Here is a 22,867-nt window from a genome sequence, read left to right as displayed (position 1 = left end):
CGGGGTCTTGCGTTGGTTTCCATTACGGTATGGAGGTAAGAAAGACCAATTTCTGGTCTTCATATGCAATGACGGGGGCTGGGAGGTCTGTCTATAAACAAGTGGTTCTCAACCCCAGGGAACGTTGGAAATTGCTGGGGAGTTCAAAAAAAAAGAAAGAAAGAAAAAAAAAGATCCAGATCCTCAGGACACACCCAAGACCAAACACTCCGAATTTTCTGGAAGTGGAGCCCAGGCATCAAGCACGTTTTATCAGGTAATTCTACTCGCAGCTATGGTAGACGACGCTGGGCAAAGAGTTCGAATCGGTAGCAAAGCCTCCTCCCTCTGCGGAAGGTTTCGGAGACCAAACTTCCAGGAGGGTTGGGGTAATTTCAGCTTGCAGGTCCGGACGTCAGCGGCAGGACTTGGACCACGGCGCTCACCTAGCACAGCACCAGTTTAGTAATAAGCATTCTCACGCACGTCTCCCTTGGAGACCCACCCCCCGCCCCGTGAGCCGGAAATCTACGATCAAGGACAAGCGGCCGAAAAACTCCTGACCACCCCACTCCCGACCGCGGACGTCTCCACCGCGTACGGAGATCAAGGGCCCAAGGCGCATGCGCGAGCAAGGCCGAGGGCTGAGGGTTGGGGGGGCGGCGCTGAGGCGCCTGCGCGGCCGCGGGGGCGGTGCTTCCGGTCGGCGGAGGCGGGGCCCGGCGCACGCCGGGGGCGGAACCTGCACCGCGACCCCGACCCCGACCCGGGCCGCGACCCCCACCCGGGCCCACCGGAATGGCCCGGCACGTGTTCCTCACGGGGCCCCCAGGTAACCCCGCCCGGGTCTCCGCTTTTGGGCGGGGGGGCAGCCGGGGTAGGCGGGAGGTGGGGGGCGTTCCCGTGTACTTGGGACGGGGCGGCAGGCTCCAGGGTTCTGGCAGCTGGTCCCTAAAGTCCCCAGTGAATGTTACGGGCTCCGTGACCCCTTCCCAGAGAACGTGATTTTAAGTACAAAAGACAGGGCTAGAAATGAGGCCAAGGCTGGTAAGAAAAAGAGCTGTGGTTTGGTAGTATGTGGGCTTCTTTACGAAGGCATTAAAGGGGGGCGGGGGGTCCCACGGCAGCAAGCGTAAGGGCGCAGTGTTGAGCTCAGTGATGCGCGCACACGGTATTGCAGGATCCCTGCCGCGGCCGTGATTGACGGGAAGCTGTCCTGTTTCTGTGGATGGTCACACGTGCCGCCGCTACGGTGGCTCTGGCCTACCATCTGTAATGAGAGGAAGCGCGGGGTTTTCTCCTGAACCGTAGTGAAGCTGAAGATGAGACTTCCCACTCCCCAGTTGCCTGCAAGGGTGAGGCCGGGGGACTCGGTGCCTCCAGGAAGCCCCTCCCAGATCCTGTGTCTGTGGCTTTGGGCACATCCCTCAACCCTACGGGATCCTGATGGGAGAGTGTGCCTTCACGTGAAGCTGGAGGAGACGCTTTTTAAACCCAAGGCCCCACACGTGTATCCGGCGTGACTCAGGAAGGTGGTGGCAGCATCAGATGGGCCAAGGCAGAAAGATGGGTTGATTGGAGCAGAGAAAGTGATTTATTTCGTCAGCTCCTTTGCAAGGTGTGCCTAATGTTTAAGTGAACTGAGAGCTCCGGTATCACAGATTGTCATTCTGGGCCTAGAACCCTCTTTCGCTTTATTTTAGTGGTTATGTGTTGCCCAAGTAGCAAAGGGCATACTTAGTGTTGTGGACTCCGGAATGTTCTTTTTACCAGGCAATGGAGGCGCTGTGAGGAGACAGGTTTGAGAGATTTCTAACATCCAGAGTACTCCCTAATACTGCAAAAGACTGTCTTCTGAAAATTGATTCGTCAGTCCTTTATTTGAACCTGGGAATGCTGTTCTCTCAGCAGGCTGGCCTCAAGACATCTATGTGTTTCATAACAGAAGTGATCTGTTGTTGTTGTGATAGGATCTGCCTGGCTCCTGGAGGTGGCTGGGGACAGAGAGGTGGGCCAGATCAGTGCTGGTTCTTCTTCCTGTCCCCTTTTTTTATAAAAGTTCCATGTACACACAGTTGAAAGACAAATGATTCTACAAGATAGCTTGCCTAAGCCTGTCCTAAAAACCGCTCACCTTCTCTTTCTCTCCATCTTCCTAATGTAGTTATAGTGTAATTTTGATTAGCCCAGTACAGGTAAACACTAATCACAGAAGAGCCCTGTAGTTAGTAATCTATAATTTTCTTTTCCTTTTACATACAAGTCCTCCCCCCCCTCCCCCCTTTGGAGTTACTGTCTGGTTTTTTTCATAGTTTCTTTCTCTCATCAACTTAGTCTCAAACTCTGCCTGCTATCTAAATCTAGTCTACATATTCAGATCGTCAGGTAATGTGTCTTCTCAAAGAGGTCACGTTTTGTTGTATATGCTCAGTGCTCTGCTTGCGTCTCCTTGACACTTAATGTTTTTCCCAGCTGTCCAACCTGTGACCCATCTTAGAGGGCTTTCTCTGATTCTCTGATTTCTCTAGATTCTGTACCTGTGTGCAGAGCAGGCCCGACGGGCCAGGGAATTCCTGTCCCCCAGGGGCAGCCTCCAACCCATGAGAGACGGGAGTCGGTGGATAAACTCTCTACTTCCTCAGCCCTCAGGCAGGAAAACTGAGTCACGTGCCCAAAACTGTCTCCCAGAGTTCCCCAGTGGGATTAGCTATCCACAGAGGTAACTTGCGTGATAATGCAGTTACTTCCCTTGGAGTCTTGGGGGTCACTTTCCAAATTAAACTTCCTGCCCTTGAATCTTTTATCTCAGGGTCAGCTTTATGAGAGAAGTAGAACCAAAAGGTTTCTGGAGCTTTCTGACCTGCCCTTCTTGCCTGTGTGTGGTATGGAGCCGTCATTTTGGGGTCTCCTTCAGCATAGGTTACCTCTTCGTGTAGACAGCTCTAGGGTAGTAGCTTAATTGATGGAGATGAAAAATGAACTGAAAGATGATTTTTTAGAGCTGATCAGGAAGGGGCTTGAGCCGGCACCGGTGTTCTGCCCAACATGCAGGACACAAAGCGTCCCCTTTTATCACAGCTGCCCCACGTTATCTTCTTCAAAATGTAGTATTTTTTTTTTCTTACGTTAAGAGTAATACCCACTTACTATTAGACCAGAAAAAAAAAAAAATCAAAGTTTTAGAGAAGAAAGTGACAATCACATGGAATTACAACACACAGAAATAAGTGCTGTAAACTTTTCCATTTCCGTCTCAACATTTCCTGTAAATACATACGCTTCACTTTTTTTTAAAAAAAAAAGCATAATAGGATAATGCTATATATATATGCCTGCTGTGTCTTAACCTGCTTTTTCTCCGTTTATCATTGCCATATTGCGGTCTGTTTTCTGTGCTAATAAAGATAGGTAAACGGTATTCTCTGTAAGGCCCGTATGGCATTCCTGCATATTTGTATGTCGTTATATACATGATACCGTAATTCACACTCCCTTACTGGTCACCATATAGGTTGCTCTCTATATTTTGCTATTATCATGAAAACTGACGTAAAACCCCTATTCCACGTATCTTTGTACTGTCGTCAGACTCTTGCTGAAGGTGAATTCCTAGACAGAATTGCTGTGTGCTGCGGAAGGCACGTTGAAGTCGCCCTTCAGAAAAGTACCAACTTACATATCCACCAATGCCGCTGGCCCGTATTAAACAGGTTCTGCCGGGACTTTGCTAAACAGCAGGTACTAGGGCACAGAGCTGGGATGAAAACCCTACACGGTTCTCTTCCAGCCCCAGTGAGCACGTGGCTGGGATCCCCTTGGGTTGGTGTTCCTGGGCCAGAAGGCCAGCCGCCATCGTTTGTTAGTGTGAATTAGGAGGAGAGGTTTATTGCGTAACAGTTCATGGTTTATCTCATACAAGCTTAAAAGGTTTCTTGGGGAACCCTGATGACTCTGAGGGGGCAGCCATAGAAATAATATGACTTTACAACCCTGTGGTGTCTCAGAATAGTCTATTGCAGGCTTGCCGGAGGATTCCCATTTTTCCCATTTTTGATAACCGTGATGCCATTGACTTAAATGTCTATGGAGCAAGTCCTGGATACACACAAAGGCCCCTGTTAAATTATATGGTCCTGACTAATTGTGTAACCTCGGGTAACTCACCCATCCCCTCTGGGCCTCATCTGTGAAATAGGGACAAGAACGGTAACTGCCTGATTGGGTCGTTGTCAGGATGGAACCCAGGAAATGCTTGTGAAGCCTGGCCCCACGGTGTCGGTGATTCCCTGTTGGTACCTGTGAACACACCCGAGTAGTTAACAGGCCAGGTGGATGGGGGTGGAGGTGATAGGTTGTAAGTGGGGAAGGCGTTGGGGGGCAAGCCAGAGGAACCGGGAGAGCAGCGGAGGAGGTCACAGAAGGGGCTGCCGACCTGATCAGATCGCTCTTGTGAGAAAGTTGGAAGATTGCCGTTTCTGGTGGTGGTAGTGGTATTTAAGGGACGCTTTTCTGGGAGACACGGCAATGTTAAGTCCATGGAGGAGTGAAGGGATTTTCGCGGGTAAGCGTAGGTCCAGAGTGTTGGGAAGGTTGAAGTCCTAGTTTAAAGTGCCCAGCCTTCGACCCAAGCATGACCAGTTTTGCGTCCTGGTGAGAGCGTGGCCACCCAAGGAAGAGAGTAAACTTAGTTCCAGAAGCTTGTCTCAGAGGGTGCGGATGGCACTCGGCTGTCACCAGTAAGCCGCTCAGGTGGTTCTGGGATGGTATGTGTGACAAAATTAATAATGTTTCAGAATTTCAAAATAAAACTTTAAGATCCCATTCGTATTTTTAGTATGCTTGAAATTGAAAAGTTTTAACACCTGGAACAATCAAAATGAAAGTGAATTAATATTCATAAAATTCCTTTGCAGCCCATTTCTCTCCTCCACGGCAATTGCTCTCAGGCCCTGAGTGCTGTTCCCTCCAGCAAGGGGGTGGTTCCTAATGGATTTTTTGTTGTTTTTTTGTTTTTCTTCCAGGAGTTGGGAAAACAACATTGATCCAGAAAGCCAGTGAGGTTTTAAAATCCTCTGGTGTGCCTATCGATGGATTTTACACAGAAGAAGTCAGACAGGCAGGGAGAAGAATAGGATTCGATGTTGTCACCTTATCCGGCACGCGGGGAGTTTTGTCTAGAATTGGGTACTGATGTTTCATTTCTTTTTTTTTTTTTTTTTTCAACGTTTATTTATTTTTGGGACAGAGAGAGACAGAGCATGAACGGGGGAGGGGCAGAGAGAGAGGGAGACACAGAATTGGAAACAGGCTCCAGGCTCCGAGCCATCAGCCCAGAGCCCGACGCGGGGCTCGAACTCACGGACCGCGAGATCGTGACCTGGCTGAAGTCGGACGCTCAACCGACTGCGCCACCCAGGCGCCCCTGACATTTCATTTCTATGATGTTTTATTCTCCCTGGGCACAGGATCGAGCCAAATAATCTCTGATCCCTATCTTGAAGAATCTTGGGCCTTTGCAGATTTCTCAAAGAAAGAAAACAGACTTTGAAACCACGATAGGAAAAACAAAGTACAAAGATAGCATATTTCACTTAAAACTTACTCCACTGAGTACTAAATTTTTATCATTTTGTAATTCGTCATCCTGTTTCTTGTGCTACTTTTCCAAGATAGTTGGGGCGCTGCCTCCCTGTAGCTTGGGCATCGGCACCCCCAGGGGTAACTTCCAGGGCTGGTGGCGGTGGCGTGGTGGGCATACTTGTTGGAAACCCTGTTCTCAGGAGACGGCACGGCATCAGGTTAGCTTTGCATACTACTGCGTTTTGTGTAGGTGATGTCTCAGGGTGATTTAGCATATGTCGAAGGGCCAGAGGCTCAGTGGCTTAGCTGCAAACCAGAAATCAATACAGGGGTCTTTTCAACAAATGCACTGTTTCTTTATTCAGCTCAGAGCCTCCACCTGGAAAACGCGAGTGCCGAGTCGGGCAGTATGTGGTGGATCTGACTTCCTTCGAGCAGTTGGCACTTCCGGTCTTGAGGAACGTAAGTGTGATTTCTGCTTCTTGAGCCCATCTCTTCTTCGTGCTCCTGGGAACAGAGTGGTTTTGCTCCTAAGGAGTGGCCAGTTTTGCATTTTACAATTTAAAAGTTTTCAAGTGACTGAGCTGTAAAGAAGGTATGCACCGTAATTTGATGTCACTATGAACTACAAATAAATTCCTCCTCACCCAAATTTAGCCCATGGAAATATTTTATACTGGGAGAACTCTGGTGCCCAGCTCCCAAGGCTCCCAAGGTTAAGTTTTTCCTTTGCCTTCCTCCTATTTATATCTTAACCCTGTTTTCACAGCACAACAAACATTTAGGAAGGGAAGATGTCATTATAGAAATATTACCACATTACACGTCTTCCTCGGCTTACGAGGGGGTTACCTCCTGATAAACCCATCATAAGTTGAAAGTATGGTAAGTGGAAAACACATGTAATACATCTAATCTACTAACCAGCTGACCTTAAACATGTTCAGAACTCTTCACCTCAGCCTACGGTTGGCAAGATCATGTAACACAAAGCCTATTTTGTAATAAAATGTTGAATATCTCATGTAATATGTTGAATATTGTACAGAAAGGGAAATGCATAATGGCTGTGTGGGTGCAGAATGGTTGTCAGTGTATTGGTTGTTTACCTTCATGAGCCTGTGGTTGCCTGGGGGGTGGGACTTGCTTCTCCTGCCCAGCATCGGGAGAGAGGATCCTGCATGCCACCGCTGGCCCAGGAAAAAGTCAGAATTTAAAAGTTGACCTCTGGGGGCGCCTGGGTGGCTCAGCCAGTTAAAGCATCTTACTTTGGATTTCAGCTCAGGTCATTATTTCACAGTTGTGAGATCAGGCCCCGAATTGGGCTCTGCCAGGCATGGACCCTGCTCGGGATTCTGTCTCTCCTTCTCCCTCTGCCCCTCCCCAGCTTGGCACACAGGTGCTCGCTATCTCTCAAAAAAACCCATTTTTTTGACCTATGGTTTCTGGTGCATCCATATTGCTTTCACACCACCATAAAGTTGGAAAATCATAAGTTGAACCATCGTAAGTCCGGGACCATCTGTGATATACCGTATATCACTGTATTACCTGTTTTTTTATTTTGTTTTGTTTTGTTTTGTTTTTTTGTTTTTGTTTTTTAAACAGCGTATTGAGATATAATTCATATACCATACACTTCACTCATTTAAAATATACAATTCACGGGGCGCCTGGGTGGCTCAGTCAGTTAAACATCCGACTTCGGCTCAGGTCATGATCTTGTGGTCCATGGGTTCGTGCGCCGTGTTGGGCTCTGTGCTGACAGCTCAGAGCCTGGAGCCTGCTTCGGATTCTGTGTCTCCCTCTTTCTCTGCCTCTCCTCTGCTTGTGCTGTGTCTCTCTCTCTCTCTCAAAAATAAACATTAAAAAAAAAGAAAGAAAATAAAATACACAATTCATCTTTTTCTAGTATATTCATACGATCGTGCAGCCAGTCATCACGATCTAATTTTAGAACATTTCCATCGTTTCAGAAGGAAACCCCACACCCGTTAATCAGTCATTCTTCATTCCTGTGTCTCTCCCAGCCCCTGGCAACCCCTGACCTACCTTTCTTTGCCTGTCAGTTTGCCTGTTCTGGGCATTTCGTGAGAAGGGAATCATATAATATGTGGTGTTTTGTAACTAGGTTATTTAACTTAGCATAATGTTTTCACACTTTGGGGTGCTATTGTAAATGGAACTGTTTTCTTAATTTCATTTTTGGAATTATTACTAATGTATAGAAGTACAAGTGATTTTCGTTTATTGATCGGTTTTGTATCCTGTCACCTTGGTGAATTTGTTTATTGGTTCTGAGTTTTCCAGTGAATTCCTTAGAATTTTCTTTGTGGAAAATCATGTCATCTACAAATAGAGATGGTTTTACTTTTTCATTTCTACTTTGGATGCCTTTTATTTCATTTTCTTGCCTAATTGCCCTGGTTAGAACCTTCAGTTCACTGTTGAATGGGACATACTCATCTTGTTCCTGATTGTAGGGAGAAAGCATTTAATCTTTTACCATAAAGTATGATGTTGGCTGTGGGTTACTTGCAGATGGCCATTACCGGGTTGAGGAAGTCCCTTTTTATTCCTAGTTTGTCAGGTATTTTACAACGAAGAAGTATTGGGTTTTGTCAGATCCTTTTTCTGCATCTACAGAGGTGATGATGTGGTTTTTATCCTTTATCATATTAATAGAGTGTATTATGTTAATTGATTTTTGAATGTTAAACCAGCCTTGGTTCTTGAAATAAATCCCTCTTGGTCATGATGTGTGATTGTTTTTATATGTTGATGGATTCAAAAGGATTATATGCAAATCCTTTTATATGTTGCTGGATTTTTATATGTTTGCAAATAATTTGTTGACGGTTTCCACGTCTGTATTCATTGGGGGTGTGGTCTGTAGTTTTCTTGTGATATCTTTGTCTGAGTTTGGTATCAGAATAATACTGACCTCAGAATAAGTTGGGACGTGTTCCTTCCTCTTCCGAGTTTTAGAAGAGTTTGTGAAATATTGGTATTAATTTTTTCTTTGGATGTTTGATATACTTTACCAGTGAAGCCCTGTGGCCTGGGCTTTTCTTCAGGGGAAGCTCTTTAATTACGAATTCAGTCTCTACTTGTATAGAGGTGCTGAGTTTTTATTTCTTGTTGAGTCAGTTGTGGTAATCTGTGTCATTTAGTAACTTGTTTTACTTACCTAATTTGTGGGCATACAGTTGTTCGTATATTCCCTTATAATCTTATTTATTTTGTGAGATCAGTGTGTTTTCCCTTCTTTTCACGCCTTATGTTAGTTATTTAAGTTCCCTCGTGTCCCCCCCCCCTCCTTTTTTTTTTGTCCAGGAAAAGATTTGTCAATTTAGTCAAACCAGTTTTTGCCTTTGGAGTATATATTACTTTTTTAAATTCATTCATCAAATATTTATCAAATCCTAGCTATACACTTGTGAGCAAAACAGACATGTTTTCTCCTTTCTCCAGACTCAGTCGAGTGGGAAGTGTAGACATTGAACAAGCAAGTGGACAGTTGTCATAAACACCGTGAAGGTGACAAGTGGGGTGCTGTGAGAGGTGCCAGGAGCTGACTAGATCAGGTGACCAGGATGGAGCTCTGGGGAGGTGACGTGTAACTGAAATGGAAGATGGGGAGGCACCGTCATTTCAGAGGGAGACTACAGGCCTGTTGAGGGGGGCGGGGTGGGAGGTTCTATGGAGAATACTACAGATGATGGAAAGAGATAAACTGAGGCCCCACTGCCCTGGGGCGGGAGTAGGTAAAGAAGAAGGTGTGGTTGGTAAGGGGGGTGGGACCACACGATCGGGGCCTAGTAGACTGTGAGTTTCATTTAATTTGTGATAGACTTACTGCTTTGATGTACTTTTACGGAAATTGGATGGTGCAGACTTGGGTTCCCGAGGCAGGTCTGAACCTTCCAGAGGCATCTGTTATGCCAGCAGTAGAATCCAGGGTCTTTCGCTTGGCCTGGTGGGCTTTTTGCCATCTGGCCCGCTAACCTCCGACCTCCTGTCACCGTTCCCCAGCCACGTGTCCCCCACACGTGCTGGGGCCGGTGCCATGCCAGCCTTTGGCTCTCAGCCCTGGCCGTTTTCTTTGGTTGGTGCACTCTTCTCTTTGCCTGTCTGCTCTGTTTTGACATTTGGGGCTTGGCTAAAATGTGCAGTTGGGGGCTTTGGTAGTTGGCCGAGGCTGCTGAAAATTTTAACTCTAGCCTGCGGAGGGTAGTTCTGATTTCAGAGGGCTGGTGGGGTCTTGCGCTCTGGTTTGCTAGGGGGCTGCCGCTCCTCAGGACCTGCCTTCTCCTGGTCTTCCTCCCCCTCGCTGGCTCCCCTCACCTCCTGCCTTTTGGAACCTTCCCTTGGTCCCGTCCTGGGTCTGTTGTGGCCACTGTATTGGTGGGAGCAGTCAGAGAACAGGATATTTTTCTCTCTAGTTCTTTTCCCACCAGATGCATACCCTCTACTTAAATGATCAAAGGGCAAGTGACGCACTTCAAATGAAATTCCTGTTGAAGACTCTGGCTTTGGGCACTGGATCAATACAGAGAATTGATTTTTACTTAACCTTGCTTAGAACAGACTGAATCCTGGGAGAGCGGCGCGCACATACGTGCTTGGCGTCTGTCTGCAAGATTATATAAGAAGTCATACGCTGACTGCAGTAAGAGCTTGAGTCTCTCTTTTTTAATTAAAAAACAAAGGAAAGCAGACATCTCCCAATTTTTGATACTTTGATTACCAAACCCAGACATCTTTGTTTTGGGAAGACTTCCCAGGCTGCAGGTTCTTATCTAGTTGAGGTCACAGATTTTTTTTTCTGAAGTACACATTTTTCTCCCATCTCATATATATGTTTTGTTGGGATGAAGAAAGAAAAAGGAATTAGTGTTTTGCCTTCAGACTTAAAAAAAAGAATGAAAGATGGGGCACCTGGGTGGCTCAGTTGGTTGAGCTTCCAGCTTCGGCTCAGGTCATGATCTCACGGTCTGTAAGTTCGAGCCCCGCGTCAGGCTCTGTGCTGACAGCTCGGAGCCTGGAGCCTGCTTCAGATTCTGTGTCTCCCCCTCTCTCTGACCCTCCCCCATTCGTGCTCTGTCTCTCTCTGTCTCAAAAAAAACAAACAAACAAACAAAAAAAAAAACAAAAGAAAAAAGTACAAAGGTAATTACATGACAGAAATAAGAATATAAAGAGATAGTATGGGCAACTAACATAACCTGAAAGCTTTAGAAAGCACATTTAGGCAGGTGGAAACCTTGATACAAACAGCCTGTTAGTTTATAGTGCCCGGGATGTCAGAAAACACTAACTCTCACTGTACATTAAGAATTATCTATGAAGTGCCTCCTACATGTAAGAAATTTCACTGTGGATGACAAATATTTTTGAGTTGTGTCTAATGAAAAGCATAAGGGAAATAATCCTCGGGGCTGGTAGGGGTGTGCCTGCTCTGAGCGGGGAGGTAAGAACCGAGCTGGAGCCTAGGAGCTGCTGGAGGCCGGGGCAGGGCTGGAGGGGGAGGCACAGATGTGACCCCGGCCCCGGCTTGCTTCATTTCCTTAGGCCGGAGTGGAGACTGATGGACTCTCATGGGCACACGTGGTTAATAAAGGAGAATACAGTAAGACGGGGAAACACTGTAGACTCAGTAAGGGTTTTAGAAAGTCCTATGTAGGGTTGAATATCGTTGATTCTTTTTGTCATTCCACCGGTGGCTTCTTTCCCTTATTTGACCATGTTTATTGTTTTCCTGAGTTTTAACGTTCTCCCTACTCAAGGTAGCAGATTTGTAAAAAATATGAAACAGAAATAAAGAAGGGGCACCTGGTTGGCTCGGTCAGTTAAGCGTCTCTTTAGTTCAGCTCAGGTCGTGATCTCATGGTTGGTTAGTTCAAGCCTCGCATTGGGTTCGGGGCTTACAACACAGTGCCTGCTTGGGATTCTTTCTCTCCCTGTCTCTCTGCCCTTCCCCTGCTTTCACGGTCGCGCTCTCTCGCTCTCTCTCAAAAAATAAGTAAAAATAAACCTAAAAAGGGGCGCCTGGGTGGCTCAGTCGGTTGAGAGTCCGACTTCAGTTCAGGTCATGGTCTCACAGCTTGTGGGTTCGAGCCCCGCGTCGGGCTCTATGCTGACAGCTCAGAGCCCGGAGCCTGCTGCAGAATCTATGGCTCCCTCTCTTACTCTTTGTCCCTCCCCTGCTCATGCTCGGTCTCTCTCAAAAATAAAAAATAAATAAACGTTAAAAAAAATTTTTTTTTAAATCCTAAAAAAATAAAGAAGAAAATAGGAATAACTCCTAATCTTCTCACAGAAATACACCACTGTTAGTGTATTTCGTTTCTTCCTTCTTTCTACTTGATTTGTTCCATCATTCCATAATGGGGGAAAACACTTCGTATCGTTTTGTACGATTGGGTTTTTCCCCTTATTATGACTGAGTGACATGGGAATGGCCTTCCAACAGGATCACCTTCACAACTGTGATCATTTAATGATTGCGCAGTATTTCATAGTGTGGATTTTCACCTTTGACTTCAGCATCATCCCCTCAAGTGTCAGATGTTAACCCTTTGTACACCAGCCCTCTCTCCAGCCCTGGTTGTTTCCCTGGGGGAGGATCTGAGGGTGGAGATCCTGGATTGGGGGCTTGTGAACTTCTGAGGCTCTCTGCGTGCTGCTGGGGTGTTCCCGTGACACTTGTGGCCCTTTGTGCATGTGCGCGCGCGCACACACACACACACACACACACACACACACACACGAACACACACCCCAGCATGTGGGCGTGTTGGTCTCCTTGCTCCTTCGCCAACACTTGGCACTCTGCTGGTCTTCAGTTTTCCATCCTTCTTTCCAACACTTCTTTGCTTGGATTCATGTTGTTAAGTTGCTAATGAGGTCAAGTGTTTGTTAGTTTATTGTGTACTTTTTTAATCTAATTGTTTTTGTTTATTCCTCTAACCATTTTTTTTCCTTTTGCCTTAAAAATATCTTTCATAAGGCAGATGACCTTTTTATATTTATCGATTGCGTTTTTCTCAGTTTTTCACTTTGGTGATCTATTTTTCTTTCATTCTTTTCATATTGAGAAAGTCTGTCCGTTTTCCAAGTTAGTTTGGAATTTGTTTCTTCTGTAGTACCTTTTTTTTTTTTTTTAAACATTTATGTTTTTAATCCGTCTGGATTTACTTTGAGTGTAAAATACAATGAGACTCTCAATTGCTTTTCTTCCAAATGCTTAGCCGGTTTACCAAAGCCATTTGTTAAATAACCCAGTTGTCATTCATTTATTATGCCTTGTTAATTATATTAAGAAATGTGTGTGTGTGTGTGTGTGTGTGTGTATAATGTTTTACAGTCATCTGTTCTTTTGCCTGTTTGAGCCTTACATCAGTAGCACACTGTTTTAGTTGCCACGCTGTCTTATCGTTTAAAAAGTTGTCTTATCCATTCTTGTCTGTCCATTTTTCCGAATCCTAGTAGTGTTGATGGTAATGGTGGTGGTGGTGGAGGAAGTGGTTAACAGTTATCGGGCACAAACTCTGCAGCAGCCGCTAACTCATTTACTCCCCAGAATAATACTCTGTTCCTGTTTTACAGACGAGGAAACTAAGACAGAGGACAGAAATTTAAATTCCCCCAAGGCACACAGCTTATTAGTGGTAGAGCTAGCATGAATGGTGGAAATAAGACTATTGTCCATCACAAAAAGTCTCATGTGGGGGCACCTGGGTGGCTCCGTCGGTTGAGCAGCCGACTTCGGCTCAGGTCACAGTCTCGCGGTCCATGAGTTCGAGCCCCGCGTCAGGCTCTGTGCTGACAGCTCCGAGCCTGGAGCCTGTTTCGGATTCTTTGTTTCCTGCTGTCTCTGCCCCTCCCCCACTCGCACTCTGTCTCTTTCTCTCTCTCTCAAAAATAAATATTAAAAAAATTTTTTTTAAAGTCTCATATGGAGTGATTAGAACTATATAAAATGAGTCATTTGGATAGAAAAGGATATCTTAAGTTTTCAGACAACGTTTACTCCCCAGAGCTGAAAACCTGGTATCTCTGGCTTTCCATTTCTTAGTTTAAAAAAAAAAAACTTTGTTTTTTGGTAAGGTTATTTAGAGGTTTCTTCTATTTTCCGATGCTTCTGTAGTTAGGATTTTTTTGCCAGTTTTTTATTGATCACAGCTAACAGGCTAATGCTGGCCTTTTCCATAATGGTCTCTTTGACAGCCACACTGAATGCTTTATTAGAATTTGTTGCAGTGTAGGATTTAGCATTGTATTGGCTCCCAATATGTCTCCTACTCACACAAAAAGGTAATAGATTCTAAGGTTTTAAATAACAAACATCTACTCAAAGCCTGGTTTTCTAGGCTGCACCATGTTCTTTGTAATTAAGATCCATGAAAGGTCTAAGAAGCTAGAACCAGAACACCCAAGGAAAATCATAGTCGAACCCGTTTTGATCAAAGTGAGGCTTTTGGTGTAGATTTGTTTTCAAAAGCAGGATCTGCCTTTGATTCTGAAATGAGATTCTGCTTCAGATCTTTGCAACTTCCTTTGAAGGTCAGAGGATTCCTGTCTGGGGAAAGGTTATTTTGTTACCACTTGACCTGGAATTGCCACTTAGTGTTTCAGGCCAGTAGGCTTTAGAGAGAATTGAGAAGAATCCATTTCTAGTCAGGATCCGTTCCTGAAAGGTTGACAGGAGCCCAAGCCTTGCTTTTGAATTTCCTTCATTGTTAGCAAATGTGACATTTTTTCTTTGTTCCTCCTCACTTTCTATTTCTGTACCTCATGATCATACATATGCACTGCAAGATCACCAGAGAAACAAAAAGCTGTCTGGCGCAAACATAAAAATTAATTTTAAAATCGTCAGTGAAAACATGGCTGCAGTGAATCAAAATCAGAAAAGGAGCTGGAGGTTCAGTGTGAGGTCGGCTCTGCGGTTTACCTTGTAGGATTTGTCATGGCAGCCCTTCCTGGTAATCTCTGTGGGGCCGCATCCCTGTCAGGGGCCCCCAGGGGAGATGTGAAACCGGCCCCCTTCGTTGGCAGGGCAGAGGGAGACCCCAAAAGAGGCAGGCGCTCATCCGAGGCTGGTAGGTGGGCAGTTGTAATCGGCAGAGGGAACTTCTGTGCAAGGCCTGCCCTGGACCGGCAACATGAGAGGGTCCCTGCTCCCACCTGCCAGATCTTAAGAGTTTAGAGAGCGAGAGAGAGACGCCTTAACTGGGTTCAGGCAGGTACATTGTGCAGGTGTTGTGGACACCACGTCAGTGTCTCAGGGCTGCGTCCTTGGAGCGGCCTCTGGGAGCCAGAAAGGCAAGTGGAGGGCTCATCCCAAGGACGGGATGGGGTGAGGAGCCTCCCACCACTTGGGTCCAGCTCACGGGTCAACTGGTGGTCGCGTCTTCTCTGTGACCTTCCCCGGCAGCCTCCCTGATCCCCCCGGGCAGGGTCTGACGCTCGGTTACTTGTCACTGCCGGTCTTGGTGAGCCTCTGTGACGTAGGTGCCGAGCGGGCACCTTGGGCTGCCTCGGGCTTCTCTGCCTCCGTGCAGTTCCTTCCTGCCACCCGCTCCCAAGAGGCACGGCAGAGTGCTCCCTGAGCGGGCCTGGGGCAGAAGTTGTGTAGACTGTTGCCTTTCTGCCTTTCACCCATCCGCCTTGCCCCGTTTGCGGCACTCGCCACTGGCCGTGTCGTCTGGCACGCGTCAGTCCGAGGCCCTGCCTCCTTCGGAAGGAAGCTCACCCGTGGTGGGTTGTGTCTTGCTTGACGCTTAGACTGAGAAAATCTGAGTGTGAGCGTTCTCTTTTTTTTGTATTGATTCTAATTTTTGTCAATCGTATTGGGATGTAATGTTCCTCGTAGAGAAAATGACCAGGATAAGAATAATGCAGGACGACCTATATACTTGTTACCCAGAATCACCTGTCGTTAACATTTGCCCCGTGTGCGCTCACCCTCTCCCCACGTGTGCGCCCATGTGTGTTCGTACAAACACATAAACTTGTGGGGGGAACCATTGAGAGTATGTTGCAGTCATCGGGGGGCTTCGCTTCTAAATGTTCAGTACAGTTTTCCTGAGAATAAGGACATAGTCTTGCATAATCAGTATAGTTCTCAACCTAAGTAAATTTTACACCAAGAAGATACTAATAATCTACATTCCTCTGCCGTTTCGTCAGTTGCCTTAGGGCTGTCCTTTGTAACCTTTTTCCGTCTGGGCCAGGGTCCGGTATTACATTTAGTTGTCATATCTCCACGAGCTGCTTTAATCTGGAACGTCTTCTCAGGTCATCCTTCGTCATGTAGGACATTGGCATTTTCAGAGAAAAGGTCCTACTTTCACAGGACATTCCTCTTTGGAGCTTTTCTGGTGTTTCTTTGTGACAGCTTCCGTCGCAAGACTGCATGACTGGTGCCTGCCTTTCTCGGGCGTCTGCTCTCGAGGCGCGCCATGTTTGATGATGTTGGTTTTGGTTACCCGAGCAAAGAATCGTCCAAACTCCCAATGTGTATTTACTCTTTTTTCCTTTGAAATTAATTCGCGTCGAGTGGGGAGACCTGTTAAGGCCGTGCACATCCTCCTCATCAACATTTCTCCTAGTTAATTCTGATTTCTTTTAACTTTATTGGATTATCTGAAAATAATAATTTTCACTCTAGACTTTGACTGGGAAGCCAGTTTAACTGCTGCCTTTTGAAATATTTTCTGTACCAAGGTGAGCAGTAATTAAGCATACAGTCATTGTTCATTCGAAAGCTGAATTACAGAAGCCATAATGGTTGATTTTTCCTCATCACCTCTGCCCTTCTTTACTTCTGTCCAGTCTCCTCATGAGTTACGAAAGAAGTCATCACTGTTCCGCTGTAGCCAAGTCATTCAGCTTTCTTCTCCTAGGTAATTTCTAATAAAAGGATGTCAGACCGCAAAGATACTAAACCTGATGGGGCACCCGGGTGGCTCAGGCGGTTGAGCGTCTGATTTTGATTTCAGCTCAGGTCATGATCTCCTAGCTCAAGAGTAGAAGCCCCTGTGCTAACAGTGCAGAACCTGCTTGGGATTCTCTCTCTCCCTTTCTCTGCGTCACCCCTGCTCATGCTCTCTTTCTCTCAAAATAAATAAATATATCTTAAAAAAAAAAAAAGATCCTAAGCTTGAATCAAATTTAAATTTTGACTGAGGATTTTACTAAGCAAGAGGAGTTTCTAAAAACGTAGTTAGTAGAAACACAGCTGATAAGGAAGTGGCAGGAGTTAGCACGTGGGGGGTACCTGGTCCTCTCTCGCCGAGTGCGAGGGAGAGAGGTGGAGGGCGGAGGGCCCTTCCCCTGCAGGTCACATCTTAACCGCCTGCCAAAGCAGGCCACTCTGTATCCTGGATAAATGGCTGTTGGTGGCGTTACTTGTTCTGAGACCCTGAGTGTGTCGTTCTTTTGGAGTAATTGAGAGTAGTGATTACTCCCAAAACGGGTCTGTGGCTCTGCTTCTGTAGCCCCTAGAAAGTACAGTGCCCTTGGTTCTCATTGGAGACAAGTATTTTCCTTATAGTTAGATGGATTCCTTCTGTTCTTTCCTTCCATTTCCTTTGGTTCCTTTCTTCGATTTCTTTCCTTATTCACACTGAGAAGATGTGCGGGTGGTATTGCACGTGGGGTATGGAGGGGAGCTTTGGCATCAGGTGGTCTTGGGGTTGACACCCGGCTCTCACTTGGGAGCTCAGTGACTTTGTCTCACTGTTCCTTATCCTAAAACAGGGCTGCAGAGACCTGCTACACGAAGTTTCTAGGACTGAACGCGGAGTTCCCTGTAAAGTGTGTTAGTCCCTGGCCGCTAGGAGGGGCAGACGTAGGGATAGTTCTGATTGTTTCTGGTGAGAAGGCGAGTGGGGTGATGGGAGGCAGAACCTGGGGAAGGGCCTCACCTCGGCAGTCTGATTTGTGCGTGCCAGGACCCCGGGGCCGGAGCCAGCTGGAAATCTGTCACGGACACCCACCAGCTCAGATGCCCAGGCTGGTCCCGAGGTGCTGGGATCACGAGGCGTAGCGGGTTCCCGATCCACTGGGCTGGCTGTCAGCCGGTGGGTGCGGTTTCAGGCCCAGGATGGTGGAAGATCCTGAGGGCGCCGGTCGGATGCTCCGCAGACAGGCGCTCGATTGGGCGAGCCCCAGAGAGGCCAGTTAGGACACCCCGGAGGAGCCTGGAGCCCTGGGCCCTGGGGTGGGAACGTCTGGCACCAGGGCAGGGACAGCTCCCGCCCAGGGCACGCCCCAGTAGAGAAGGGCTGGGCTGCAGGGCGCGTCAGGCAGTCTAGACATCTTGTCCTGGCCGCCAGCCTGTGATTTCCTCCCTGGGGACACACGGTCGAGTGCCACGAGACTGCTAAGGGATTTTGAAACTTTAGGCGCGGAATAAGCCCACATAAAAGTCTAGTCGGAGCCCTTCACTTTTAGCTGAGAACTTGAGCTGTGGCTGGCTTGTCTGTGGGCACTGTTCCCACCGTTTGCCTCTCTGGCTTCCCGGGACTGTGGCTGTTTGGGGGGCTCAGGGTCGTCATTCTGCCCCTGACGACTGCCACGCGCTCCCCAGTTCCCTCCCGCGACTTTGATACTCGTGGTCCCAGACAGGCCAGCTCAGAGGCCAGGCTGGGGGTCTGACAGTAAAGAAAATAATAAGTTCATACCCCCAGAAATACTTAATGAAGTAAATCATTCACAGTAAGACAAATCCACTTTTTTTCAATATAGTACTCTGGTTAAATGAAATTGCCTATTTTATTTAGGTTTACGTTTTCATTTGTGTTCTTAAAAGTGCTTTTAAAGATTAAACAAGAAACTGAAAAAAGTCACACAATTTTTAGGTCTCTGGCGTAGCTGGTACACAGATATCTCGTTGCTCCAAACTGATTTAATCTTTCCAGAAAGCAAACTAGCTGAGTGTAAGCCAAGTTATAAGATTCTTCGTGGCTTCCCTTACCACTGGCTGGTCAATGTTACGACTCTGTCCCAAGGAAGTATCCTTTCTCTCAGAACACCCCAAGAACTGAAATAGGCCTTGCACAAACAAGTGTTTCTTGTGACAGTGAAAATATACAGTCATCTGAAATGTAGGCCCGAGATAGGGGTGGTGAGTGTGGGGAGAGGGGTGGTAAGTGGCCCAGGGAAGAGGGGTGGGGAGCGGGGAGGGGGGGAGAGGGGGGGTGAGTTGGGGGGGAGGGGAGTGGTGAGTGGTGCAGGGGCTGCCGGGTGGCGTCCACAGTCCTGCCGCCTCTCACGTCCTGTGTGGAGAGAAGGTGTGGGAAGAAAAAAGACGCCAGGTGCGAAGCCGCCGGAAGTTCTTCACGAGCTCCTTACTGCACACCTTCAGAGGTGACGCTCCAGGGGCCCGTTATCACTTTCGCAGCCGCACTGGGGAGGGCTGGGGAGGCTCCTGGTACTTTTCAGACCCGGGCCCTGGTGCCGGCAGGGTTTCATGTGTGCTCACTGGTTTGTTCTTGTTTCCCTCTAAAGTTGCTTGAGTTTATATAAAAAAACAGTCGTGAATATGATAGTGCTTCCTTTATCACAGGCTTGACTAAATGTTCACGTTATTTAGAAAAAACGGTGTTGACAGGCTTCTGAGTTTCTAATATCTCTCAATTGAGCATGAATAACTTAGCATTTTTTCGTCAAAAATCCCAGACTTCTTTTCGAGGTTCTTATAGTTTCTGGGTGATAAAAGTCCCTACTTCTAGACAGAATAAGGATTTCCTGTAAACTGAGGTTTGAAAACGAACATTTCCGGTTGTTACAACATAGCGTATGCATGTGTGTCCAGGTATCTTTGTGCGGAAGCTTAAATAATGCCGTCGAGCTCCCGTTGGTGAACGTTGTAGGGAATCTGAGGAAAGGTGGTTGGAGAGCCTCGTGCTTTATGTTTATACCTGCTCATATATTCGCGTACGTGCCCACGTGCATATGTACGTGCTGCCTGCATATGTACATGTACACGGGCACACACATCTTATTGTTTCTCTTTCTCTGAATTGACTGCTTTCAAACTCTCATTTTGATGGGCCAGGATAGCACCCTGTTTGGCTTCTAGATGCCTGTGGAAGGATGACCTCTGCAATTATTCCTGGTCTCTGGAAGCAGCAGAATGCCCCAAATACTCCTTGGTAAGAGTCAGGCCATTGGGACGGCTTGCCCTTGTGGGGTGTCTGTTTTTATGCTAATGAGAAGGTAGCCGCCAGCTTTTAAAATGTCTCCCAAATTGGGCATTCGTTTTTGAAGGAGAAATTTGGAAATTAGCGGTTGATTCCACAGACGCCCTCACCCCGTCGCTGGAGGGCAACACTAGCTGCCTCAGCTCAACTTTGCATCACTCAATTCCATGGGAAATAAAAAGATGCATGGCGCCTCGTCCCTGCCTCTAAGAGCGGGAAACAGGTGCACGCGCGCAAACACACACACATGCACACACGCACGCACACCTGCACGCACACACAAGTGGGTGCAATTGAGAGGTAAAAATGAAATGCCTTAAAAACACAGGAGTTTAAGGATACAGACCCTCTCTTGGATGTACCCCTTCCTGGTCTTCCTGCTAATAAACTGAGTGGGAAAATATGTATGTGATATTAAGTCAGAAAAGAATAAAAGTACCACTTACATAAAAGTTTGAAAACCACTTCCCTAATGTTTGCCTTCAATAACTGCCTAGGGTTAGACCCCAAATCTCATGTCGTCTATTCCAGAAAATGCCTAACTCGTCTTCCAGGTTCCACACAGTTAGCGGCCTCTTGGGCACAACCTGTCGTCCTCCCTGGCTGGAATCTCTCATCTGTTGCATAGGTTCCACCGTCCTCTGTGTACCATGCAGGCTTCGGGATCTTTCCCCAGTCCCGTCTCTCATGGGGACCACTGCCCCCCCCCCCCCCCGCCCCCGCACCAACCGCACTGTACTCTGGCTTCAGGGTTGGCAGTTGAGCTAAATCTAGTTTAACTCAGCCCCGCATTCTGAGAACGTATTGACGTCATTATTTAAGGAGTCTAAGAACTATAGTGAAAAGTACTTTGTAAATCAGCTTTGCATAGAGGAAAATAATCATTTATACCAGGATACATAAAACGTATTTGTCACTCAGCACTCACTCAAGTGCTAATCTGTGTTGTGTTGTGTCCCCGCTATGGAAGGACTGTTCATAGCTTTCGCTGGGAAGGCTTTCCAGAGAGGACATGTTTATGAGTGATCATTATCAGTGATCATTAGTGTTGCTGTGTAACAAGTTACCCCAGAATTTTGGGGTTTAACACCACGGACATCACCTCACACGGTTTTTCTGGGTCAGGAATCCAGGAATGGCTCAGCTGGGAGGTCCGGGCTCCCGTCTGTCATGAGGTTGCAGTCATCTGCCGCTTGACTGGGGAGGATTCGCCTCCCAACTCACTCTCAGGGTTGCAGCGAGACCTCGGTTCCTTCCCACGTGGACTTGGCCATCAGCTGCCTGACTGTGCTCACAAGACGGCAGCGAGCCATCCCAGAGAAAGAGAGATTGAGACCACGGTAGAAGCAGTGCGTTCTGCCTCGTCTCAGGGATGGTCGCGGGGACCAATGCTGGAACCCTGTGGCGGGGGACTGGACACGGGGGGAGTCCCAGGAGCTGGGAGGCAGTAGAGCCCGTGGAGGCTGGCCGCCACACCTGTTCCGAGAGGGGCTTTCAGGGAAGGAATGCAGTGAAGTCGTTAGGAAGGGAATCTGAGGTTTAAAGGGCACGGCCCTGCTCACTTTTTTCTTTTAACCTAGACTCCTTTCCTTTTAACTTTCCCTTCTTTCCACCACCCCTTATAGTGCAGATTATGATACACACCGGCCTCTGCCTGCAGCGGTTTCCTCCTCCCAGTAGACGGGGAATCTCACACAGCTCAAAACCGAAAAAAAGAGGCCAGTATTATTAATAAGGGCTCCCAGACTTGCTGTCTCATTTCGTTTAAACCTGAGGCATGTGGGTGCTGCTTCTTTCCTGGGTGGATATAAATACAGACCTTGGTTATTATTGGAACCATTCTAGAAGAGAGAAAATTGCCAGGAACCTGGGTGGCTTAGGGAACTGAATTTTCTGGTTGCTGCGGTTTCCAAGGGAGCTCTTCCAGATCCGTTTGCCAGTTAAGTGTCCCGTGGAGACGATCTTCTGCCTTCCGGAGCTTAACTGACTCGCCCTGGGATGGCTTAGCTGGTGAGTGGCTGGGGAGCGGGACCCCTGGGCCCTTTGCCTCAGGTGACCCTGGCGTCTTTGTTGTCTTCAGGCAGGTTCCGGCAGCGGCCCGGGGCAGAGAGTGTGTGTCATCGATGAGATTGGGAAAATGGAGCTCTTCAGTCAGCCTTTCATCCAGGCTGTCCGCCAGACGCTGTCCACGCCGGGGACCGTAGTCCTGGGCACAATCCCGGTGCCTAAAGGGAAGCCGCTGGCCCTCGTGGAAGAGATAAGAAACAGGAACGACGTTCAGGTGTTCAGTGTGAGTACAACCGGTCCCTGCGTCTGTGACAGTGGAGCGGGTGACCTCAGCGGGGTGGCTCTGAGGTGTGCCTTTGCTCTGAAAGACCATCTCTCCCCGCCCCTCCCCCCCCCCCCCCCCCCCGCCTTAGGCTAGATCCAGGTGAGTCTGATTTTCTAGGAACTTACAGAACTTAAGTCATACGTGTCACGGATGAAAGGACACATGTCCCCGTGGCCTCCGACTGCCACAGAGCAGCGCTGTCCACCAGGAGTTTCCGCGATGACAGAAATGCGCTCTGTGCGCTTGGCCATCAGCCGCCTGTCACTGTTTATGTTTCAATCAAATGAAAGATTCATTTCTTCAGTCCCTTTGGCCACACGGACAGCACGCCTGCAGAGTCTGCCCTGACAGGCTCCCGGGGGGCTACCGGGGGACTGTCGGGGTTCTGCGGTGCGGCACGTGGGAGGGAGGACCGCTGCTGTCACACTATCCCGTGGCGATGTCGGAGCTGACGTACGGGCCTCTGACAGCCCTTTGTCTGTGTCCTTAGATGCTGTCTTGCGCCGTGCCACCTTTGTGTCGGCGAGAGCCGCGTCTCCGCCGGGCTCTGCCGGTATGTGCTCTCCCCACCCCCACCCCGTTTCAACCCAGGCCCCGCGAGGGCCCCGGAACAAGGAGGCTGGCAGGGCCGCCCCACCAGCCAGAGCGGGAGGCGAGCTCCGGCTGCCAGGTACCACGAGCGCCGGATGTCGCTGGCTGCCGTGCCTCCGCCGTGGCCCGCCGGTCCTAGCGGGCCGTCCGCGTGCCGTCACCACAGTCT

At 47.9% G+C, this 22,867-nt stretch overlaps 1 protein-coding gene across 7 annotated transcripts in view; it reads left to right on the top strand.

The window, feature by feature from the left end:
* Nucleotides 1–669: 669 nt before the first annotated feature.
* NTPCR (nucleoside-triphosphatase, cancer-related) overlaps nt 670–22,867 on the top strand; it is a 36,125-nt gene continuing 13,927 nt past the window's right edge. For 4 of the 7 annotated variants that reach the window (XM_023240405.2, XM_023240406.2, XM_023240407.2 and 1 more), the window contains exons 1-5: nt 670–811; nt 5,001–5,163; nt 5,925–6,021; nt 21,856–22,065; nt 22,598–22,660. In XM_023240405.2, the coding sequence (XP_023096173.2) occupies nt 778–811; nt 5,001–5,163; nt 5,925–6,021; nt 21,856–22,065; nt 22,598–22,660 (567 nt within the window). In that variant the 5' untranslated portion in view covers nt 670–777. The remainder of the gene's footprint in view (nt 812–5,000; nt 5,164–5,924; nt 6,022–21,855; nt 22,066–22,597; nt 22,661–22,867) is intronic. The other 3 variants (XM_045039937.1, XM_045039936.1, XM_023240408.2) reach the window with 1 other exon arrangement.

The sequence above is a fragment of the Felis catus genome, chromosome D2 (genome assembly GCF_018350175.1).
Source record: "Felis catus isolate Fca126 chromosome D2, F.catus_Fca126_mat1.0, whole genome shotgun sequence".
NCBI classification, from domain to species: domain Eukaryota; kingdom Metazoa; phylum Chordata; class Mammalia; order Carnivora; family Felidae; genus Felis; species Felis catus.
The sequence above is the reverse complement of the archived record's forward strand: the minus strand, read 5'-3'. Positions and strand labels throughout refer to the sequence as shown.